The 22,390-nt window shown below is 37.6% G+C and overlaps 1 protein-coding gene across 1 annotated transcript in view; it reads left to right on the top strand.

Annotated features, from left to right (window-relative positions):
• Positions 1 to 22,390, top strand: part of LOC144972333 (ankyrin repeat domain-containing protein 17-like) — a 44,344-nt gene that overhangs the window by 14,698 nt on the left and 7,256 nt on the right. The window contains exons 10-29 of the mRNA XM_078913429.1: positions 170 to 257; positions 727 to 854; positions 2,042 to 2,191; positions 2,843 to 2,942; positions 3,740 to 3,894; positions 4,850 to 5,113; positions 5,800 to 6,211; positions 7,172 to 7,422; positions 7,969 to 8,172; positions 8,936 to 9,221; positions 10,350 to 10,495; positions 11,108 to 11,250; positions 11,649 to 11,862; positions 13,110 to 13,285; positions 13,943 to 14,004; positions 14,888 to 15,084; positions 16,175 to 16,389; positions 16,778 to 16,890; positions 17,774 to 18,565; positions 19,330 to 21,543. Coding sequence (XP_078769555.1) covers positions 170 to 257; positions 727 to 854; positions 2,042 to 2,191; positions 2,843 to 2,942; positions 3,740 to 3,894; positions 4,850 to 5,113; positions 5,800 to 6,211; positions 7,172 to 7,422; positions 7,969 to 8,172; positions 8,936 to 9,221; positions 10,350 to 10,495; positions 11,108 to 11,250; positions 11,649 to 11,862; positions 13,110 to 13,285; positions 13,943 to 14,004; positions 14,888 to 15,084; positions 16,175 to 16,389; positions 16,778 to 16,890; positions 17,774 to 18,565; positions 19,330 to 21,543 — 6,310 coding nt within the window. The remainder of the gene's footprint in view (positions 1 to 169; positions 258 to 726; positions 855 to 2,041; positions 2,192 to 2,842; positions 2,943 to 3,739; positions 3,895 to 4,849; positions 5,114 to 5,799; positions 6,212 to 7,171; positions 7,423 to 7,968; positions 8,173 to 8,935; positions 9,222 to 10,349; positions 10,496 to 11,107; positions 11,251 to 11,648; positions 11,863 to 13,109; positions 13,286 to 13,942; positions 14,005 to 14,887; positions 15,085 to 16,174; positions 16,390 to 16,777; positions 16,891 to 17,773; positions 18,566 to 19,329; positions 21,544 to 22,390) is intronic.

Below are 22,390 nucleotides of genomic sequence, written 5' to 3'. Positions count from 1 at the left end.
AGTTGTTTTGCTTAATTTATGATTGTTTAGCTAAATTTATGATCAAGTTTATTTTAAATGTTAATGGGTGTCTTGTCCTTTTTTAATTTTGAATTTGTAGAAGTTTCTGGAATATTTGAATATGAATTTTAGTTCTTGTGCTGTTTTTTAAAATGAATAATTTTTATAGGAACACGAGTCAGAGGGTGGCAGGACACCATTGATGAAAGCTGCCAGAGCAGGACATCTGTGCACTGTTCAGTTTCTCATCAGCAAAGGTAAACATTTGGTGCCTTTTTTTGCTCCATGGTTGGTTTATTGTCACTTATTTTAAACACACATGAATTTGAAATATTAACTCTCTCAAATTCACCATGATTTAATATCGTATAAATTTGTTTGATTTTTATCCATTCGTTTGAACTCAAGAGAGTTAGTAGAGAATAATACATGAGATATTGATTAATGTGATAGTATTTTGTTCAGCATTGTCACATTTAAATGATGTTGATTATTGATGATATCAATCTGATTACAATAACAATAATGGAAATGGTGTCGTCATCTCCCATCCCCTTCTTCGTTTATTTTCATGACATCCGGTTTTTCACTAATAAATTTACAATATTTTTATTTATTTTGTTTTTGTTTTGTTTTTTTGTTAATTTTCCTCTTTTGAGTTGTGAAATTGACCTTATTTCACAGGTGCATTTAAACTGAAGCCAACCTTTTCATCTCCCATTCTAGGTGCTGATGTGAATCGTGCCACAACTTCCAATGACCACACAGTGCTCTCCCTTGCATGTGCAGGAGGACACTTGGCAGTGGTGGAACTCCTCCTAGCCCACCATGCTGATGCTAACCATAAACTTAAGGTATGTACAAGATAATCAAGAAAGAAGTGAAGAAGCGGGCTCGTTGATTTGTTAGTTTGAAATTGTACATTGTGTCCAATAATGTGAAAATTGACAAGAATAGTATAAAAAGAAAGAAAAGGAAGAAATTTAGTAGAAAGTGGTGCCAGATTTTGCGATCATTTGGCTCTCCTTATATTTATTATAAAACAATCCAGAGATGAAGACTAAATTTATTTATTTTTGTAGCAGGACAGATCTACAGTAGTGAAATGGCATTCATACCCTCTGTCCCTTTCCTAAACTGTTCCACCTTCTGAGCTATGGCATTTGTTGATAAATTCTTATTCATGAGGAAGTTGTAATGGGTAACTGTTACACTAGTTCTTTAAAAAGAAGTATTGTTGAATTTTGTGATCCTAGTTTTAATCAAAGGCAGGTTAGACTTCTTAAACCAAAAGGTTGATAAATGATTTGTTAAAAATAGCTTTTGAGCATGACCAGATCATTTTAGTTAAAGTAGTCATTTCTATAAAGATGGTTGATAACTTTCATCTTTTATTGATTACTAGATACTTACATGCCGAATCTTACAAATTTTAGACAAATTTCATGACCAAATACTAAATTTTATGGAAAATTACGAATTTTTAATTTTTAGTGATACTTAATAATAATAATAATGATAATAATGATAAGAAGAAAGTACTACTACTACAACTACTACTACTACTGTTATAATAATAATGATAAGAAGAAGAACTACTACTAATACCACTACTACTACCACTACTACTACTACTACTACTACTACTACTACTACTACTACTACTACTACTACTACTACTACTACTACTACTACCTCTATTACTACTATAGTAATAATAATAATACTAATAATAATAATATTGTGGTTGTTCATACACAATTTCAGAAATTACGAATTTCCTTGTCAAATTACTAAAAATTGACATAAAAAATTACTAAATTTGAAGTTTTCAATTTGGCATGTCTGTAGATATGAATAGTTTTTGCCACGGAAATATAGATTTTATTATTCTCACTGACAGGATTGGATAGTGATGTTTGAGTCGTGTTACGTTATGTTTTAGTCGTAATGTTAAGGCAGGGATATTTCTTGATATACGAGTAACAATTGTTTGACCAAGGCAACATATAAATAATTTGCATTGTTTTTTTTTGTGTAGGATGGCTCCACCATGGTTATCGAGGCTGCCAAGGGAGGGCACACCCAGGTTGTCAAGCTCTTGCTGGAATGGCCCAATAGGTTTGTGGTCAACTCTACCACCACTGACCAACTTTCCCAACTCAATGTAGCTGATGTTCCCATTGAAGAGGTGAGCTTTTTGAATTTTATGTATGTGATAACTCTTTGATGACTTGGACATCTGTTCTGTAAAGAGTTCATAAAAAATATCAGTAAGGTTGAGCTGATGGTGAAATACCAAGTCTGTGGCCTTTTGATTCGAAGATCACAGGGTTGAATTCTGACGGTGACTCTTAGAATTTTCCTCTATTACCTTATAAGTTTTATTTGTTCCAAATGGCTCTTCCTGGACCTAAATGTGTTGCAAGCGCCGTAAAACAACTTAAAACAAACAAAACAAACACAGAATGTGGTGAAAAAAGGCAATAAGCTAAAAACTTTATAAATCAGTGATACATATGTAGTATGTGAGGTGAAGTCAATCGTTGTTTTGAGTGTGTTATGTATGGTTATTGAAATCTGTTGTTTAGTATTGTATGATGTATGTGTGTGTGTGTGTGTGTTCTTTGTTTGAAATTCGTAGACCAATACATTGTATAGTGCCTCTGAGGACTTCAGTGGAAGTTTAGTGCTATACAAATGAATTTTTATTATTTTCCGAACAGCTCCAGATATTTTATTCGTTTTAATGCTATGTTCAAATTTTACTGTTGTTGTTACTGTTTTTTGGTATAAAAAAAAATGATGTTTCTAAAATACAATTGACGTCTGCTCCTTGCAGCCTCGTGTTCCTGTCCAGGGTTTGGCCAATATTGTACCCCCCAGTGAGCCTGATTCACAGAGCCCTAATTCCACTCCTAGTTTTCCATCTGCTATCCAAGGTAAGTTTTTTAACATAATCCTGACTTGATACCATATACAACTATGTATATTTTTTTTTTATTGAGTCATGTTGATACTAAGATTGCTTCATTGTGGCCTTTCTTTTCGTTTTGTTTGTTGATGAGGATGTTGACGTTGCTGTTGTTATTTTTATATTTCTTACGAGTGTTGAATTTTGACACTCATAGAATTAATTTTCTTTCTTAAATTCATTATTTCCTCATAGTGGCAAACTGTCCTGATAAAATGGGAACTGTCCCGATTCGGTAATTTGGAGAAAAAATCTAATGAAAGATAAATTGGACCTATATGTATGGGAATTACCCTTGCATGTCCCTGGATTATGCTTTTTTTGACTTGCAAATTAAAACAAAGAACAGGAAAAGCTCTAAATCTAGATTATATTATACAATAGTCCAAACATGACATACTGTTGTTTTGGGGTCTTGACGGTATTGTGCTTTAGGATGTCCCACTTTAGCTGTTTGAAAAGTTGGCCGCTATTTCCTTCCCAATTCTTTTCTATTCTTTCGTTTATTCTACCTTCATTTCTTTTTATTTATTATTTCACAAAAGTCATTGTCATTTTGTGCTGTTGTAACATATATCTATAAATAAATTTTGTTGTTTGCTGCACTTAGAACCTGATGAAATCGGGGTAGGCGCTATACAAATTATTATTATTATTATTATTATTATTATTATTATTATTATTGTTATTATTATTATTATTATTATTATTATTATTATTATTATTATTATTATTATTATTATTATTTTTATTATTGTTCAACAGGAAAAAATCCAGAAGCGCTTAGACAAGGTTTGATCAAGTTGCAAAAATCCCTGGCTGATTCTAAAGCTTGTAATAAATCTTCTAATTCTGTGATAACTGAAAATTTTCAACAACTTTATGATGGAATGCTCTTAGATGATAGGAGCTCAGAGAAGGTATGAAATGATATGATTTAGTTAGACAAGGAAAGTGTGACTAATACAATGGTTTCAATTATCTGGGTGGGGTTCCTGACCTCCCATAGTGGGAGGGAGATACATACTGTGTCTTCTATCCCCTTGTATCTGTTTTCCAACATGCTTTCTGTCTTTGTCTTGGAATGAGATTACTTGGTTTTGTCCTGGCCCTGGCCGGAGTCTGGCTGGGAGGGAAACAGTCAAATGCGTAGTTATTGTTTTGGGAGATGATATTTTTTTCCTTGTAAATCATCTCTCTGTTATGCATTATATATATGCATTATTATATATTATTTTGAATTTATAATATAAGCATTTGAGTGTATTTCTCTTTGTTGGATTTTGTGCTTGTGTCCGTATGAGACTTATAGGTGGTCTCAAACTAAGTACTTTGATAGTGTGCTCTTGGAATCTACATCTGATCCCTATTTGTTTCCAGTTCCCCTTTGTCTTACTTTTTCTTTTGTGCTTTATTCTAGAACCTTTTACTAGCCCATTTTCTTCCTTTTTACTGGCGCTGATATAACCTAAATGTGTTGCAAGCGCCGTAAAACCCTTATAAACAAACAAACAAACGATTTCAATTATTATCTGGATTAAAGATTGAGTTCCATTTCAATTGTTGATTTAAAAGACCGCCAGGGTTTTCCGATTTCCAGCTTTCTCCCTGCCGAGAAAAATGCTAACTTTTATTTTCAGATTTTAAGATATAACTTTTATCTGACACACACACACACACACACACACAAACACCCCCCCCCCCCCCCCCCCCCCCCCTAAAAAAAAAAAAGAAAGAAAAAAAAACATCCAAAAAATCCTAAAAAAAAAACAATAAAATAAGTTCATAGATTTTTATTTATGGAAGGGCTTCTTTCCTTTAAAAGTTTGTTTTTAACGTTCATTTAAAAAATTTTTTTTTTTTTTTTAAATTTAGGATGACAAGTTATGCTTAAGCCAGGCAACTAAGGAAGAGCAAATCTTGCGCAAGCAGCAGATCCTTGAGGAATTAAAAAAGGTAGAAAAAGAACTCCATGAGAAAGCCCATGCCCAGATGTTGTTGAGCACGCAGCAAGATCTGGAGCAGCAGCAACTGTTGAAGTTAAAGCAAGGGTCAGCGGTCACTCCCACCTCATCCAATGTTACCTGTGTAGGTAACAACACCACTCTCCTGTCAACAGCAGGCAAAACCGAGCAACTGGTTAGTTACAATTTTTACTTGTGCGTTCTTTGAAATTTGGCTGACACCTTTGAATTGAATTTGTTTTCTCTGCAAAGGATTTTAGTTTGTTTTTTTAAATAGAATTTTGTCATTGTGTTAAAACCTGCTGGTGAGGCAGATGCTCAGAAACATTCATCTTTTATGGTTACTGTTTGTCAAGTAATGAGACTTTCTAATTAAGGACATCATTTTACTAGGAATCTTCTGTTTCTTACTTGATCCAGTCCCTTTTTTTCAGTGCTATTAACTTCATATCTGCAACTTTCCTCTATCGTCTTCCTTTTTACTGGTGCTGAAATGACCTAATAGTCATCTAAGGGCTATAAAAAACCCTAAAAACAAAATTTTCCAATGTCATTTCATTTAATTCTTATCTGAAGTTGTGATTTCTTATTTCCATTGTGAAAAGAGCAACAATGCATCTGCACTCCTTCCTAGAGAGAAAATGGAAATTCTGGAACATTTTTGGTTGTTTGCAAACTTAAATTTGTTTGGGTTTTTGTGGGGGGTTTTTTACATCTCTATCTCTTGATTTTAAAGGTGTGGCCTACCAGAAAGGTCAAGGCAGGGGAATTTGGGCTTGACTAAAGGGTACTAAGACCGATCGCAGTTTGTATTGTAAGGAACTGATCATTGTCTATACTCCGGACTTTCTTTCTCCTCAGGTACAAGCCTATGTCCAACAGCATCCCCACCAGCAATTATTGTTGCAGCAACAACAACAGCAGCAGCACCAAAATCAACTAAGCTGTACGACAGCGGCAGCAGTCAATCCACCTCCTCCATTAACTTCGGCTACCACTTCTTTATCCTCACCCTCCGGGTCCACGACAACAGCTGTGGACAATCGAGGGGGTGCCAAAAATCAGGTCATTAAACGCAACGGCTCCGTCAAGCAAGCCAAGCCGACTACCAAGTCCAACACGCAACCTCCACCTCCTCCTCCTCCTCCGCAGCCAGCGGCTGCTGTCCATTCTGTGAAAGGTCCTTTGTTACTTCCTTTAGCAGGCACCCCCCAGCACCAAGCCCTGCTCAGTCCGGTACAGCCTATAGTGTTCCAGACAGAGCACAATGGAGGTATGAGTTTTACATTGTATTCCCATTTCCCATTAAAGTAATTTGATTTCATTTGTTTGACACCCCATCCTTAAAATATATATATACAACGTCGTGCCAAAAGCAGACCTGCCTAATGCTACAAAACATTAGTAGAATTACAAATTTTTGTCTCCAGCTACAGAACTGCATATGCCTCTTTGACTCAATAAATCTTATTGAAAAGGAAAGTTTAGTTTCTTGGAATCTATATTCAGGATTTTGGGGCATTTTTGGGTCATGCTGAGGACAAATTATTAATTTCTAAAGCTATTTAAAGTGACATTTTCTCTTTTTTTCCCCTTGGAAACTACGAATTTTTGAAACCTCGATTAGGCAAAAGGTTTTTGTGATGTTTGCCTCAAAAACGCTCCAATGCTAAGCTATTAAAAAAATTTAAGGAAAAGATTTGCTTTCATCGATTTCTATTGGTTAAATAAGGAAAAATAAAGCAAAAACTGACAAACTAGCATAAAAATTACAGTGTTAAAAACTTTTTAAGATGTTGAATATTGTTGATACTCTGTCCACACTTTTTTTTTAACCTTGGAGAATTATTCATGCTATTCTATCAAACTAGATTGACAATGTTTGGTTTCCTTATTTTACATTGTTTAACTGATAGAAAATCACAAAAACAATTTTCTGGATTAGTTTTTAAAAATAATTCATTATTGCTGTACTTTTTTTTTTTTTTTTTTGTGGTGATGTCACAAAAACGCTTGTTAAAATTGTTTAATTTGTATTTTAGAGCTGTTAGTGTTCTAGTAATATTTATTCCCCCTCTTCCCCCCTTGTAAGCCATATATCCAATATGTAACAATCATTGTAATTGAGTGGTGAAAGTGACCCCATTTGCATTTTATAAAGGCTCTAATTCTTACATGTTTAGCAACTTGTACGTGCTATTATATTTCTGACAAATGTCTTGTCTTTCTCCAGTCATCTCATCAGAAGTTTCTCAGATTGTGGCGTCCACCTCTCAAGTTCCTCTTGACACTGCACAGCGCCAGCAGCTGCAAGCTATCCAAGTCCAACAGCAGCAGCAGCAGCAGCAGCAAGCGTCCTTGGTCTACCCTCAGCTAACGCCGCAACAATCGGAACAGTTCCTTCAGCTCAATGCTGCTCAACATATGCTGACCCATCAACAAGGGTTGCAGCATCAGCTACAGATACAACAAATATCACAACAGGTACGTTTTAAGTTTTGTCTGTAACCATTTCTTCACCTCCTTTGCTTCCCACTCTCTCTCTCTCTCTCTCTCTCTCTCTCTCTCTCTCTCTCTCTCTCTCTCTCTCTCTCTCTCTCTCTCTCTCTCTCTCTCTCTCTCTCTCTCTCTCTCTCTTTTCTCTCTCTCTCCCTCTCTCTCTCTCTCCTCTCTCTCTCTCTCTTTCTCTCTCTCTCTCTCTCTCTCTCTCTTTCTCTCTCTCTCTCTCTCTCTCTCTCTCTCTCTCTCTCTCTCTCTCTCTCTCTCTCTCTCTCTCTCTCTCTCTCTCTCTCTCTCTCTCGGGGTCCCGATAGCTCAGTTGGTAGAGCACTCTCGCTTCACACGCAAAGGAATCAAGATCCTGGCTGCAGCTGAGATTTTTTCTCCATTTTTTTACTCCTCTCGCATTTTTCTTTGGCAAGTCAGATTTAGTCAACTATTGCAACAACAAACATTGGTTTGGCACTTGGTTAACTGTTTGTCTCATTGAATCAATATTTCAATGATTTCATTTATCTCAATAATCATCAGGTTCAATCTGGTCAACATGTCCTAACAAGTGTAGCCAATCCGCAAGTGTCTGCGGCAGCCCAATCCCAGCTGTCCCAGCAGCAGCAGCATGTTTTCCAACAGCAGCAACAGCAGGCTCAGCAGCTCTTTCAACAGCAATTTCACCAGCTGAAGGCACCCAATCCAGCAGGGAACAACACCATTGCCATCAATAAACCTCAAGTGGTCAGTACAATGCTATTTTCCAGTGCTGATAGTTTGTGGAAGTTTGCCATTTTGGAATCGGAGGAAGAATTTCCTCCTTTTAAAAATGGAGATAGTTGAGGTGTGGAGGAACAACCAGATGCAGTGTCCCATTCTCAAGAAGTTAGCTAGTAGCTAGAGCAAGTCTGTCTATCAAAAATATATCATCTCTCTTGTCTCTTGCTCTAAAAATGGGTAGAAGGGGGGGGGGGGGGGGTGCAGTATAAAGGGGCTTAAAGGCTGTCATTAAAAATTTTCCTCCTTTTATTTGTTACCATCAGCACTGTTTTATGTTTATATTTTCAAGTCATGAGAGTATGATGTATCCCAACTTGCGATGGCTAACTTGCTCAAACCAGCGATTGATAGGATGAAAGATTATCAAGATGGTTTTGGATGTTAATTCCTGAACTTATAGAGATGATAAAGTCAAGCTGTCTGGACTCCCAACTATTTTTGTCCCCATTCCCCGTGCCTCTCTTCTCCATTTTTTATTTATTTATTATTTTTTTTGGCCTGTTCACAGAAAGCAATTTAATGTGACAGTTCCTTGTGAGCTTTTATAAAATGCCACATATGCAGAGTAGAATAAATTTGTATTATTATTTCCCTTCAATATTTTTAATAAAGCATTAAAAATTTCTTGTTTGAATTATTTAACAATTTTAAAATAGATTGTTTGGTCTTGGATACAAACAACTTTTTAAAAAATAAAAAAATTTCTGTTTCCAATTATTTTTTTTAGGTTCGCAAACAACAACGTGTCGTCCAACCAACAACCCAAAACCTCATTCAACAAAATTCCATCAACGTTGACGGGACCGTCCAACAACAATCAGGCGGGCAGAATGTGGCAGGGGCTGCTCCAGCCGCTGTGGATAACAATAGCCTTTACTCGTCCGTCTTGGTGGATTCACAGACGGAGAGCAATCACGATACAGCCCTCACACTGGCCTGTGCTGGTGGTCATGCCGAACTTGTCAGTCTTTTGCTGGCAAAGGGAGCAGACATTGAGCACAGGGATAAAAAAGGTGACTACTCATTCCCTCTGAAACATGTTTCTGATTTGGTGTTCATCGACGGGAAATAGTTTGGTATTTTGTTTCCATCTGTGTTTATTTGTCTTTATTTTAAAGTATTTTTGATTCATTCGGGAGTCCAAATCATTGTCTGTGTTCAAGAAATACTTGAAATCATTTCTTTCTTGATGTCTTGTAATTTATTAAAAATTATTTTGTGTTGATGTAAAGCACCAAGAGCCTCATGACTGAGGATACCATGCACTATATATATAAAAGTCCATTATTATTAATATTATCGTTATTAGTATTTTTAAAAAAAATGAAGTGAATCATTTTCTAGTCTTTAACAGTTCAAAGGTTTTTTTTATGTAGTGTAATGTGTGTGTTTTGTTTATTTATTTATTTTTTTCATTTAAGGATGAACCGAGTTCCACTTTGAATTGCAAATATCATTTCATTTATTTATTTTTTAAGGGTTTCAAAAAAGAAGAGGTGGGGATGGGGGCTTGGTAAGTGGGGTAATGAAAGTTTATGTCCCAGATATCAGAACTGAGTGGGGATCCTGACCTCCCATAGCGGGCAGGGAGGTCCATACGTGTCTTCTATCCCCTTATATCTGTTTTCCAACATGCTTTCTGTCTTTGTCTTGGAATAAGATTACTTGGTTTTGTCCTGGCCCTGATTGGAGTCTTGGCTGGGAGGGAAACAGTCAAATGTATAGTTAATGTTTTGGGGCATGATATTTTTTTCCTTGTAAATCATCTCTCTGTTATGTATTATTATATGTGTTATTTTTAATGTATAATGTAAGCATTCGAGCGTATTCCTCATTGTTGGATTTTGTGCATGTGTCCGGATGAGACTTATAGGTGATATCAAACTAAGTACATTGGTGGTATGCTCTTGGATTCTACATCTGATCCCTATTTGTTCCCAGTTCCCCTTTGTCTTATTTTCTCTTGGCTGCTTTAATTGTAATTCTAGAACTTTTTACTATGCCATTTTCTTCCTTTTTACTGGCGCTGATATGACCTTAATGTGTTGCAAGCGTTGTAAAACCCTTTAAAACAAACAAGCAAAACAAGATATCAGACAGTGAGGTAAACACGGATGTTTTCTGTTTGTTGTTGTTGTCAGGATTCACCCCACTGATATTGTCAGCCACGGCGGGCCATGTGGATGTGGTGGAGATTTTACTGGATCACGGAGCGGACATAGAAGCCCAGTCAGAGAGGACGAAGGATACTCCCTTATCCCTTGCATGTTCTGGTGGGAGATACGAGGTAACTTTTCCATATTTCTCATTTTTAAAAATTCGGAATTTAAAAGAAAGCGACATCTGCTCTTTCCAGTTGACAATTATTCTTCTGCACATTATTTATTACAAAGGTCTGTTTTGTAAATTTCTTGATACATATTTGTACTACTAATTTTGTGCTACATTACAATCCACTTTTTAAATTTTTTGTTTTTTTTTTCTCTCTCTGTCTTGCTATTTCAGTTAAGTATTTGAACTATTTTCCAATTTATTATTGGTAGAATGGAATCATCTTTTCTATTTTTTTCTCTCTCTGTTTTGCTATTTCAGTTAAGCATTTGAACGAACTATTTTCCAATTTATTATTGGTAGAATGGAACCGTCTTTTCTATGTGAATTAATAGAAAAAATGTTCTTAAAATAGTAATATCCGATCTAGCAACAAATTATTAATTGTCAACTGTTATCTTTAATATTTTACAAATTTCTTTTTGCCTTTTAAAATTTTTTTTTGGTGAAAGGTGGGAAATATTCGGTCCATTTTTCACGTGTTGTTTCATTTGCTTTATCTAGGTGACAATTCTTCAATGTATCCTTTAACTTATCATGTTTTGTTTTTTGGTTCTGTTTCATTTAGGTGGTGGATTTATTATTGAGAAAAGGTGCCAATAAGGAACATAGAAATGTCTCTGATTACACGCCTTTGAGTCTGGCTGCCTCAGGGGGTTACGTCAATATTATCAAGCTACTATTACAAGAGAATGCAGAAATTAATTCCAGGTAAGACTCGGTCGGGCATGACTGGTAATGACTCTATATTTTGAATAGTTGAATATCCGGAATGATCTGCCATTTGATTATAGGATCCTAGTGTGAAAGGAAAATTACCCGTCTGAATTTGTTTTGTTTTTTTGTTTTTTGTTATATTTGTTTTTTAATTAAAACAATATAATTATCATATCTCTCATTTGTTTTTTTTTGTTTTTTAAATGTTAAAAACAAAAATCCTTAATAAGAATCATGATGATGATTATTATTATTATTATTATTATTCTCATTATTTTTATTTTATTGATCTTTACTGTAAAGTTTTAAAGATCTTTGATTTCTTTATGGGCTTTTTAAAAAATTATTTATGACACCTCCTTTTTTTTTTTTTTTTTTCTCTTCCATTTTAGAACGGGTAGCAAATTAGGTATTTCACCCTTGATGCTGGCTGCAATGAATGGACATACAGCAGCTGTGAAGCTTCTCCTGGACATGGGCAGTGACATCAATGCACAGATAGAGACCAACCGTAACACAGCCCTGACTTTAGCCTGCTTCCAAGGACGCCACGAGGTGGTCAGTCTGCTGGTAGACAGGAAGGCTAATATTGAACACAGGGCAAAAGTAAGTTTTATTCATTCTACACAGAAACTCATAGCGGCCAACAACATTCCCTATAAAATCTGAGCTGTCTGTCCTTATTTTGCAATCTGGAGGAAAAGAGAACAAAAAGAAATTGAATAATGAAAATTTAACTCTTTATATATATAGAATTGATCCTTGTACGTCCCAAGATTATGAATTTTTTACCAGAGAATTAAAAACAAAGAACAGACAAATAAAGATAATTTAATTTAAGCTTTGTTGTTTGGCAATCTCATTCTAGATTCTATTTTTTACATTTTGGGTCATGTTGGTAGTGCGTGTTTGGATGTCCTGTTTTAGCTCTTTGAACAGTTGGCCGCTCTGGAGACAGAATTTGTGTGTAATTATTATTTTTCAGCTTTAATAAGAAATTGTATCCATTGCCCTCGATATCACTTTTAAGCATCTAAATCCCGACATATTACCTTATAGAGCTGTGGGTCCAAATTTTAACAGAAATTCTGTTTTCACCAGAAGAGCAGTAGTAAAGTACAGATCATCTCATGCTTCCTATTGAAACTTCACAAAGCACATAGCTGTATTTCCTGTCTTGGTAAAAAAAGCTGCATACTTTGATTGTCAAGTTCTCGTAAAATGTAACGGTTGACAGTTTAAAAATAGAAAGCAAGCTGTCATGTGAGGTAATTCCTCAAAAGACCCATCAGCTGATCTGTTATTGTCATTATTAATACTTGTCATGTTCTTGAAGATCAGTTTTGACTAGTCTTTACCACTGTTTGAAATAAAAGACTACCATACCTGCCTATTATTATGGACCGTCCGTAATTGTTACGGAAGTGTAAGGACAATTACGGACTTACGGAAATAGAAGAAATATTACGGATACAAATGGTCGTAACGTTAAATTAAAAAATAATTTTAAAAATTTTCCATTATTTAATGCATGCTACAATAAAAATTCTCAATGCCTCGTTGGCTGGCGACGCGTGACGTCATCGACTTGGCACGGAAACTTTACCCTCATCGGTAGACTAGACACAGTGCAGTGTCGAAAGTAGGTCATCAATAAGCTTATTATTATCGCGGGGGTCATTTGCTTTAGTTGTACTGAAATTTGACCATTAATTACTGATGAATTTTGTATTTCTTACTGAATTTGAAATTTTCAAGTAGGCAGGTATGGACTACTAGTAAGGTATATTTGTCCCGATACACTGTCATTCCTTTTGTTTATTTCATTTGGAGAATTCTTTACATCCTAACAGACTGGCTTGACTCCCCTGATGGAAGCTGCTTCAGGTGGTTACGTGGAAGTCGGCAGGGTTTTGTTGGACAAAGGGGCAGACGTCAATGCCCTGCCAGTTCCGTCATCAAAGGATACCGCACTCACCATAGCAGCTGATAAGGGACACTACAGATTTGTCGAACTTTTACTGCATAGGTAAGTCAGGCCTGTAAATATACCGGCATTTCCGGCAATTTTGCTCCTCCGGAAAATAAATAAATAAATAAAATAAAAAATTTCATTATGTTTCACAGCCTATTGAATTGGTAAAATTCTAAGAAAATATTCCGGGAAATGGGGATCTTTGCTTATGTTATATTGAAAAAGCTTTGGCTTGCTTCAGGGGGACGTTGACCCCTTGACCCGAACCCAAACGTCTAGCGGATTTTCAGGCATTTTTTTTTCAGGGGGCAGATGCATGTCTGGTAAGTAATAATATCACCTAACAGGCGACCTACATGTTAAATGTTGCTGTTGTCTAGGGACCCTTGTAAGGCTCTTTGAGCACGATTATTGGATATTGTGCTTTATAAAAGCTCTATTTAAAAAAACAAAACAATTGTATATGTAGTTTTTAAACTAAATTTTAACATTAGATAAAACTTCTCCAAGAAACAAGACATCTTTCCCACTCTCTCCCTCTTTATCCTCTCTCTCTCTCTCACTCTCTCTCTCTCTCTCTCTCTCTCTCTCTCTCTCTCTCTCTCTCTCTCTCTCTTCATATATATCTATCTCTCCCTGTTTTGTTTTTTGTTCTTTTTTTTTCATTTGAAACCTTTTAATTGAATGTAATTTTTTTCTCTTCCAATCCAGAAATGCAGCAGTTGATGTCAAGAATAAAAAAGGCAATTCTCCTCTATGGTTAGCATGCAATGGTAAGTCAAACATTGAGCAGTTTATAAATAAAGTTAATACAAGGAGGTTGACATTTTATATATATTTACGGAATTCAGTATGTTATAAACCCTCTATGTATATTTTCCAATCACCTGCTAAATGGAATAAATTAAGTAGATAATGTCTTTTTACTGGAGTTCACACTCAGAAAGGGGTCAATGTGTTAGTGTAAAATAAAAGTTCAGTAAATTTTGCCTCCTGAAGTGGCAACCCTGTTATTAATAGAGACATGCTGTTCTGCTAAAAATTTATTCTAATTTTCTTCTAAGTAACTGACTTTTGAATTGTTACTTGTTTAGTAAGCAGGGAAAAACTCTTGCTATCTCTTTTTTTTTTCCTTACATCTTATTGCTTTGCTCTTTGTCAAGAAAATTGGGTTTTAACCCTCCTTCTGGTTGAGGGAGCCTTTCTTCACTATCCCATTTCGCGGTGGTTGGATGGGAGCTCACCCTTGAATCGTATACCTATATGTTCGCATGGGTGTACGATCCGATAGTGATGTCTGTTTCTTTCTTTGCCTCTGCTTTGGATTATGTATTGTATTTTGGGGGATGATATTTTTTTCTCTGTAAATCTTCTGGCCTGTTTGTTCTTGGTTATTTATAATTTAGCTTATGATATATCTTTAGGTTATGATTTTGATTTACATTTGTACTATTTTTGTTAGATTGCTTGTTTTTTTGTTCAGGGTCTTACTTATTACCTCAATTGTGTTGGAAGAGACTAAAGCAAACAACAAACAAAATATCCCATTTTCTTCCCTTTTACTGATGCTGAAATGATCTAAATGTGTCGCAAGTGCTGTAAAACCCTTAAAAACATAAAACTCTGTCATTAAATCATTTTTTCTTCTTCTTTCAGGTGGTCATTACGATGTTGTTTCATTATTGGCCCAAGCTGATGCTGACATTGACAGTCATGATAATAGAAAAGTGTCGTGCCTGATGGCTGCATTCAGACGGGGTCACCAGAATGTCGTCAAATGGATGGTTAACAGTGTCTCTCAGTTTCCGGCGGAGAGTGAGATCAAACGATATCTTTGTACACTCACTGACAACGTAAGTCAAAAATTGATATATTTGGATGGTATAGAGGTTTGTTTCTTTTGGGGGAAAAAAAACAGGATTATTCATAAATGTTGCAATATTTTTTAAACGACATGCTATGATGATTCCGACCATTGCATTCCAATTTGGGAATACATTGGGATTCTAACACACTCTGGAGGAAATGCCAAAAGTGTGCTGGAATCTGAGAGTTGAAATCCGATACTCATGGCAGGTAACGACTTAGTATGTAGAGATACAATTCAGCCATGCTGTATTGCTGAGGTGATGGCAGAGATGCCAACAGTACGGGTTCCTGTATTCTGTACTGTTTCGGGCATCGGTTTTATCATGAAAAATGCGGGATTTGGTTGAAGTGAAAAATCCACGAAATTACTATCACAACACGAAAGTGTTTTCATGCAGATTTATTTTCTTTGTTCTCTTTCTGCATTTCTTGAGATAATTTGCCTTGCTATTGTTTGCGGTTGATATCGATTTCTGCACGCGCAGGAATACAGGTTTTTGGTCTTGAAAATATGGGTTTTCAAAAGGCTAGGTTGGCATCTCTGTGATGGAATTCAACATGCTAGAATCCAATGAACAGACCTGCCTAGTGCTACGAAAAATTTGTAGAATTAAAATTTTTTTGCTCCAGCTGGCAAACTGCATGGCTGTTTTTGATTCAATAAATCTTGTTGAAAAGGAGTTCTCGTTGATTAGAAACTATACTGAGGACTTAAGAGCATACTTTGATTTTGCTGGGGGCAAATAATTGATTTGTAATGATATTTATTGTGACCTTTTGATTTTTCCCTTGGAAACTACGAATTTTTTATACTTCAAGTAGGCAGCTCTTAGTGAGTACTGTATTGTTATTGTAATATAGAGTATGGGGTTGGGGGGGGGGGGGGGGGGGGGAGATGAGAGGGATTATAATTCATTTTGATATCCAAGTTTATCTCTCTTTGCAGAATTGGAGAAGGAAATAGCACACTGGGCTGCCTTAAGAAATTGTAGGATTCTGTATTAAGAAGAGAAAAGATCCAGAAACTCTCAGAAAACATTAGATAACCACATTATTGAAATTTCTCATTTTCAGGAGTTACTGAAGAAGTGCAATCAGTGTGCGGAGATCATCGTGTCAGCTAAAGATATGCAGGCCGCTGAAGCTAACAAGAATGCTGACATACTACTTGAGGAAATTCAACAAGAAAAGGAAAAAGCATCCCTTCATGCGGAAATAGCATCCAAACGAAGGGAGAAGCGAAGGGAACGCAGAAAGAAAGGGAAAAAGAAGGATGACAAGGATGATTAGTAAGTTTATAATATAAGGAACTAAAACGTGATGGAGCAGGTTCTTCATACTTGATAAAAAAAAATAGATTTGGATTTTTATATAGATATAAGAGAGGAACGATAATGAAAATTCTTATTTTATACCCATCAGGGAATGTTTTAAAATCAAACGTTTCCTCTATTTTTAAGCATTATGAAGTGGTGATTTTGATTTTTTAAATCATGAAAATCTTGCAGTTTGCTTAATATATATATATTTTTTTTTCCCAGTGAACAAAATACAGCTTATGTATTTGTTGAATGTGACGACCTATAGAATGAATGTAATTTTTTTTATTTTTCATGTATCACCAATATCTGAAAGCTTTACTGTACAGTAATGAATTATCTTTCTTTACTCTTGTAGTGGGAAAAACTCCTCTCCTGAACCAGAAAGTGACAACCAGAACAAGAAGGAAGAGGAAGAAGAGGAGGAGGATGAAGAGGATGACAGCAATTCAGAATCCAAAATTTCGGCCCGTAAGTCTATTTTTGGATCACAGTGATAGGCTTTTTGTAGTTTCTCTGGCTAATTTGTCAGACAGAAAATACTTAAAATTTTACACTTGTCCAGAGGGTTGCAGAGAATTATGATGTAGCTTCATGGGTGCCAGTTTTCCGGTTCATGCCGGAATTCCGTTTTCACAATATCTCGAAGTCAAAAATACCTCCAGTTTCAGTGTATTGAGTAAAATAACCTAATAGCATCGGTAAAAATTCGAAAACGTGATTCAGCCACCTTTTCAGTGTATGGAGGTAGAATCGTGAACGTTGGTTTTAAAATCAAATTAATTTCCTCATTGTGTCAATATGTTTGCTGTGTAATCATTTAATAATTGTATAAAAACGGTGATGAAATAAGAGTAAAGTTTAGGCCGCATTTTCAGTAGGAACATTTTCAGGTTTGGCAAAGTGTCGAGATTTTAGTTTCAGGTTTCAGCACTTCTTCTTGCTGGCATCCATGTGTAGCTTATAAACAAAGATAAAATTTCTCTGATTGACTATAGTGCGATGTTGTTGCTCAGTGCTTTGGTCTTTGCTTAATACCCAAATGGTATCGAGTTCGACTACCTACTGCACTGTGTGGACTTGAGCAAGTCACATCACTTTAGCTCACTTTGCTGCTCTACACTAGCTGATGCCTGGGTTATTCCAGTCTTCCCTTGGAACAGACCAAGACAAATCCTCTTTGCGATGAATAAAGATAATTTTTATAATTTAAAATATTTTATTGTAAAAGGAAAAAAATTAGATTTCTTTTTTTTTCTTTCTCTTCTTTTAATTGTATTATGTTTTTAAAATCCTGCTTAATCATATAAAGAAAAGAAAAACCCTATCATTTTGTCTCTTTTGCACTCCTCAGGTACAAATAACCTCAAAAATAGTAACAGCAGCAACAAATCATCTTCAGGGAAAAACTCTTCCTCTTCACACACTGGTCAAAACAGCAGCAGGCAAAATAATAATAACTCTTCTGCGAACGACAATCAGATTCAGCAGAGATGTCCAGAGATCACGCCAACGTCAGTCCCTGTGCCAGTCACTCTAACTGATTCTGTGGTAAACGGACCCGCCAAGACGACTTCATCAGCTGCTCGGGCAAATCGAGAGTCGAGGAAGAAGCAGTTGAAGGCAGCCAGAGAGAATAGGAGGGAGGCCCTGCAGGAGTCAGAAGTCCTTCGGAGCAGATTGGAAGATAAAAAGAAAGCCCTCAGTTCAACTGTGATTAAAGCCGTTGTTACCTCCCCTCCTGCCGCAACTTCCTTATCCGCGTCCAACGCTTCGTCCAACTCAGGGAACTCCGGCAACAGCTTGCCTCATTCTTCTTCTTCCTCATCGTCCTCCACATCTTCGCACTCCACCACAACACCCTCTAAATCCTCCAAGAATAATGGAAACAACAACAGTAGCAAGAACAATAATTCCTCCTCTTCATCCTCGTCAACGTCCTCATCCTCCAATACTGGTGGTAGCAATACCAATAATACCAGGGACAACACCAATACCGACCACAACAAGTCCTCCTCCTCATCATCATCATCATCATCGTCATCGTCGACCAGTAATGTCAACGGGGATGGTGTTAGTAGTAGTAGTAACAACAAAACCCGTTCCAAGAAGTCATCAGACATCATTAAACAAAGCAGTACCACAGGTAAGACATGGTTATGTAGACCAGTTTTGTATTAGGATAGGCTTCAACAGTCATGATGTCACTTCCCTCATAATGATGCATGGTAACTTGGTAACTGGTTCTAAACTATCCGAACAATGGCGGACGCCCTTATGAAATACTTCTCCGACGAGCATAAAAGTGTATCCAGAGGAGAGAAAAACATTACACATCTGATTGTGACATATGAAAAAGTTCTAGTCAGCATGAAGAATAAAAAGTACCGATTTTCTTTGTTTAGAACCAGGCTTCTCGTTGCTATGCGGACGTGACGTCAGACTATTGAATCCAATTGAGGTCTCCAGACTTGCCAGTTGTACTGATTAGAATTGTATTTGTAACCCACTGCCTAAAAACACTATTCTATCACAAGGTTTTAGTTTTAGGTGTTCAAAAATATAAAAGTTTGATTAAATTTATTTTAAGGAGCGCAAGTAAAATTTCTAAAAGACATAAAAACTAAAATAGCATATTTCTGATCACTTGAGCCTAAATTCTCTTTGTGATATCTGGTGCATTTGATGATTCATATAGTATTTTTGAAATTCAAGCTTAAGTGAAATTATTTAATTTTCCTTTTTTATTTCTCATTCTTTTATGCAATGATGATGTTTAACTTCTTTTTTTGTCATGTTTTCTGACATACTCTTTCAGGATCATTACCAGGGTTTAACAAGTTTATATCAAGACAGGATGTGAGCATTGTGGTTTATTTTTTCTCTTCTCTTTCTTTTATACCTTTTCAGGAATTGGTGATCTGGATGATTTTGGTGTCATCCCCAAAGCCATCAAAGGTTTGGATGAAAACCTGGTGGTGAAAGACCTGGAAAAGTACAACAATAAAGCCAACCAGAAAAAACCCGATAACAAAAAAGACGACTGGTCAGACGACCACCGCTACATTGAGAAAGCCTTAGCCAATGCGTCCAACAGATTGACGCAGTCGGCTCCTAGTCCAAGAAAAGGCCAGAAGAAAGAAGAGGGCTGGAAGGAAGTGGTGAGGAAAAACGTCTCCAAGAGGTGCCTGATGGTTCCTGCCAACGTCACAGCTCGACTCATTGGGAAAGGTGGCTGCCATATCAATGCTATAAGGGAAATATCAGGGGCACATGTGGAAGTGGAGAAAGCCAAGGGTATGGCTGATCGATCCGTCACCATTAAAGGTTCTCAAGAATCCATCCGGCAGGCCCATAATCTCATCAATGCCATGATTGAGGAACCCGATAAGGACATTTCCGATATTTTGACTCGTTCTGGCACTAAAGGTGGTCAGAATATTAAAGCCGTCATGGAAAAAGTTCAGACGCAGCAGCAAAAGTCCACCACCTCCTCCTCGTCTTCGTCCTCCATCGGAGACTTTGCTATTGGTACATTCACATTGCCAACCACAAGTAGTAACAACAGTAGTAGTGGCAATCACGAACAGTCTGTTCTTTCCAGTTCCAAGTCACCTGCAATGGTCAAGTCCTCGCATCGTGTTCCTGCCAATCAAGCAGGCAGTCATTCATCATCCTCATCCTCCTCTTCTAACTCGTCTGGAGTTGCCACCATGGGTATCTCAGCTTGGCAAAAGCCTCCGTCTGCAGCACCTGGTCATCAGGCAAATCCATCCTCTCCTCGTCGAAGTCCTCAGAAACAAGTCATCACCAATCCCTCCCCTATCGGTGGTGGTCGTCTGCCCAATGCTGGTGCAGAGAAGACCTCGTCTCGTCAACTGATATTCACCAGCACTGCCAGTGGTAAAGCCCCAGCTCCTCCACTCGCGTCGTCGTCGTCAACTAACATGGCATCTTTGTCCTTCACTGCATCCACAACCAGCAGTTTTAGAGGAGGTCTGGTTACTAGCAGCTCTTCAGCCTTGTCAAACCCTGCCATGGGCAGAATGCACCCAGACATGCGTGGTGCTGGCAACATGCAGGAACAGTCCAAATCCTCCATGACTCCTTCTGGTGGCCCTATGCCTGGCCGCATGCAACAACAATCTGGCCAAATGAATCCACCGCAGCGTGTGGAGCCCATGCCTCTACCGATTGTCACCAGTAGCAATCCCCATGTGGAAAGACCCACTCAGCCTCCGCAGCCAGCTGAGTATTCTCCGTTCAACAACAACCCGTTCCCAAACTTCTTGTCAAAGAAAGAGGAACATACGGACAAAATGGACTTTGCTTCAGTAGCTGCAGCTGGAGTGGTCACCACAGGTCCTAATACTCCACAAAACTCAAACCCTGTGTCGGTTGTAGCCAACACCAACATGAACGACGAGAGCAACACCATTGATCCAGCTCTCCAAGCCAAAGCCCCTGGGTTTAAGATCCCTCAGAGAGGCAATTCACCTCCCTACAAACAAGACAACCCCAACAATACCCCATCAGACCCCAACGGCATGCTGGGAGGAATCCGAGTCAATCCCAGTGCTAATGACATGAATGCTGTGAACGCTGCTGTGGGAAGTCCCATTCGGCCTCCACCATCGGCGGCTTCCATGCCAAGTCAGACTCAGCTGATAGAAGAATACCGTCTGAACATGCTGCTCCGCCAGCAGATGAATCACATGAACCAGGTGCGGGATAAGCAACAACAGTTCATGATCCGTCCTTCCATGATGAGAATGGAAATGGGTGGGGCAGGCGGTGGTGGTGCCGGCATGATGTTCCCCCAAGCCATGGGCGGAATTCCCATGCCTCCAGGGCACCAGCAACCCCTGCCGCCTAAGGAGGAGTACAGCAAACCCCACCGGCCCATGACTCTCCCGGAGATCAAAGGCGCTCTCAATCCCAACGCCCCAGAGTTCCAGCTTTCCGCCGTGCCTCCGATGGTCAATGGATACGATTCACGAGCTGCAATGATGGGACCTGGTGGAATGACCATGGACCAGCAAGACCAGATGGGAATGATGTTGGGATCAGCAGATCATCTCCAAAATGTCAGTCCAAACCCTGGCATGTCAGGAATGGGACAAGGTAAGTAAGAAGAGAAAGGAATCACTTTGTACGGAAATTTTAAGAAATTGTCATGAAACACAGTGCAGCTATGTGGTCTTGTGGTATGACACTTGCTTCGGATCAGAAGATCTTGAGTTCGAGCCTTGCTCGGCGCATAGTTGAATCCTTGGAAAAGGCTCTTTACTTACATTCTCTCACCTTACTCTGGTGTAAAACGAGTACCTGGCCGTAGTGTGGTCCGTAGAAAAAAATTAATATTCATGTTCGTCTATGTTCTGTCTGTTAGTAGACCTCATAGATATAGACGTTTAGTTTGGAGTAATCTTTTTGTTTTGTGTTTTTCCTTGATTGTATGACTAGATAATTATTTTTCCTTTACCAAGTATGATTGTAACATTGTGGTTCTTTGCAGGCCTGCTGTCTGGGGGATCCTGCCTCCCATTGCAGGGTACAGTGTGTATCCCATACTGTTTAATTGTTCTGTCGTTCTTGTGAGATTACTTAGTTTTGTCACGTCGAATCTTGGCGGGAGGAAACATCGATGTTAATTATAGTTTTGGGATGATTTTTTTCTTGTTCATCCTTGTTTTGCATTGATTTGTTAGTTTACATAATATGATTAAACTTGGAGTGTATCTTTAGTTGGGATTTGCTTGTGTCTGGATACTTTAGTGATCCAACAATACTTGACGTGTGTTTGATTACATGTTCTATTAACAATTCCTTGCTTCATTCTGGTGCTTTAATTGTCATTCAGACTTTTTATATCCATTTTCTCCTTTTTATGCGCGTTACTTATTTGCAGCCGTAAAACTTAAACAAAACCTGTGCTTGTGTCTGGACGAGACATTTAGTGATCTCAAAC

This window comes from Berghia stephanieae, chromosome 5 (genome assembly GCF_034508935.2).
Source record: "Berghia stephanieae isolate SIO BIC M18660-M18661 chromosome 5, UCSD_Bste_1.3, whole genome shotgun sequence".
NCBI classification, from domain to species: domain Eukaryota; kingdom Metazoa; phylum Mollusca; class Gastropoda; order Nudibranchia; family Aeolidiidae; genus Berghia; species Berghia stephanieae.
Note: the sequence above shows the minus strand (reverse complement) of the source record. Positions and strands in the feature narration are given on the sequence as shown.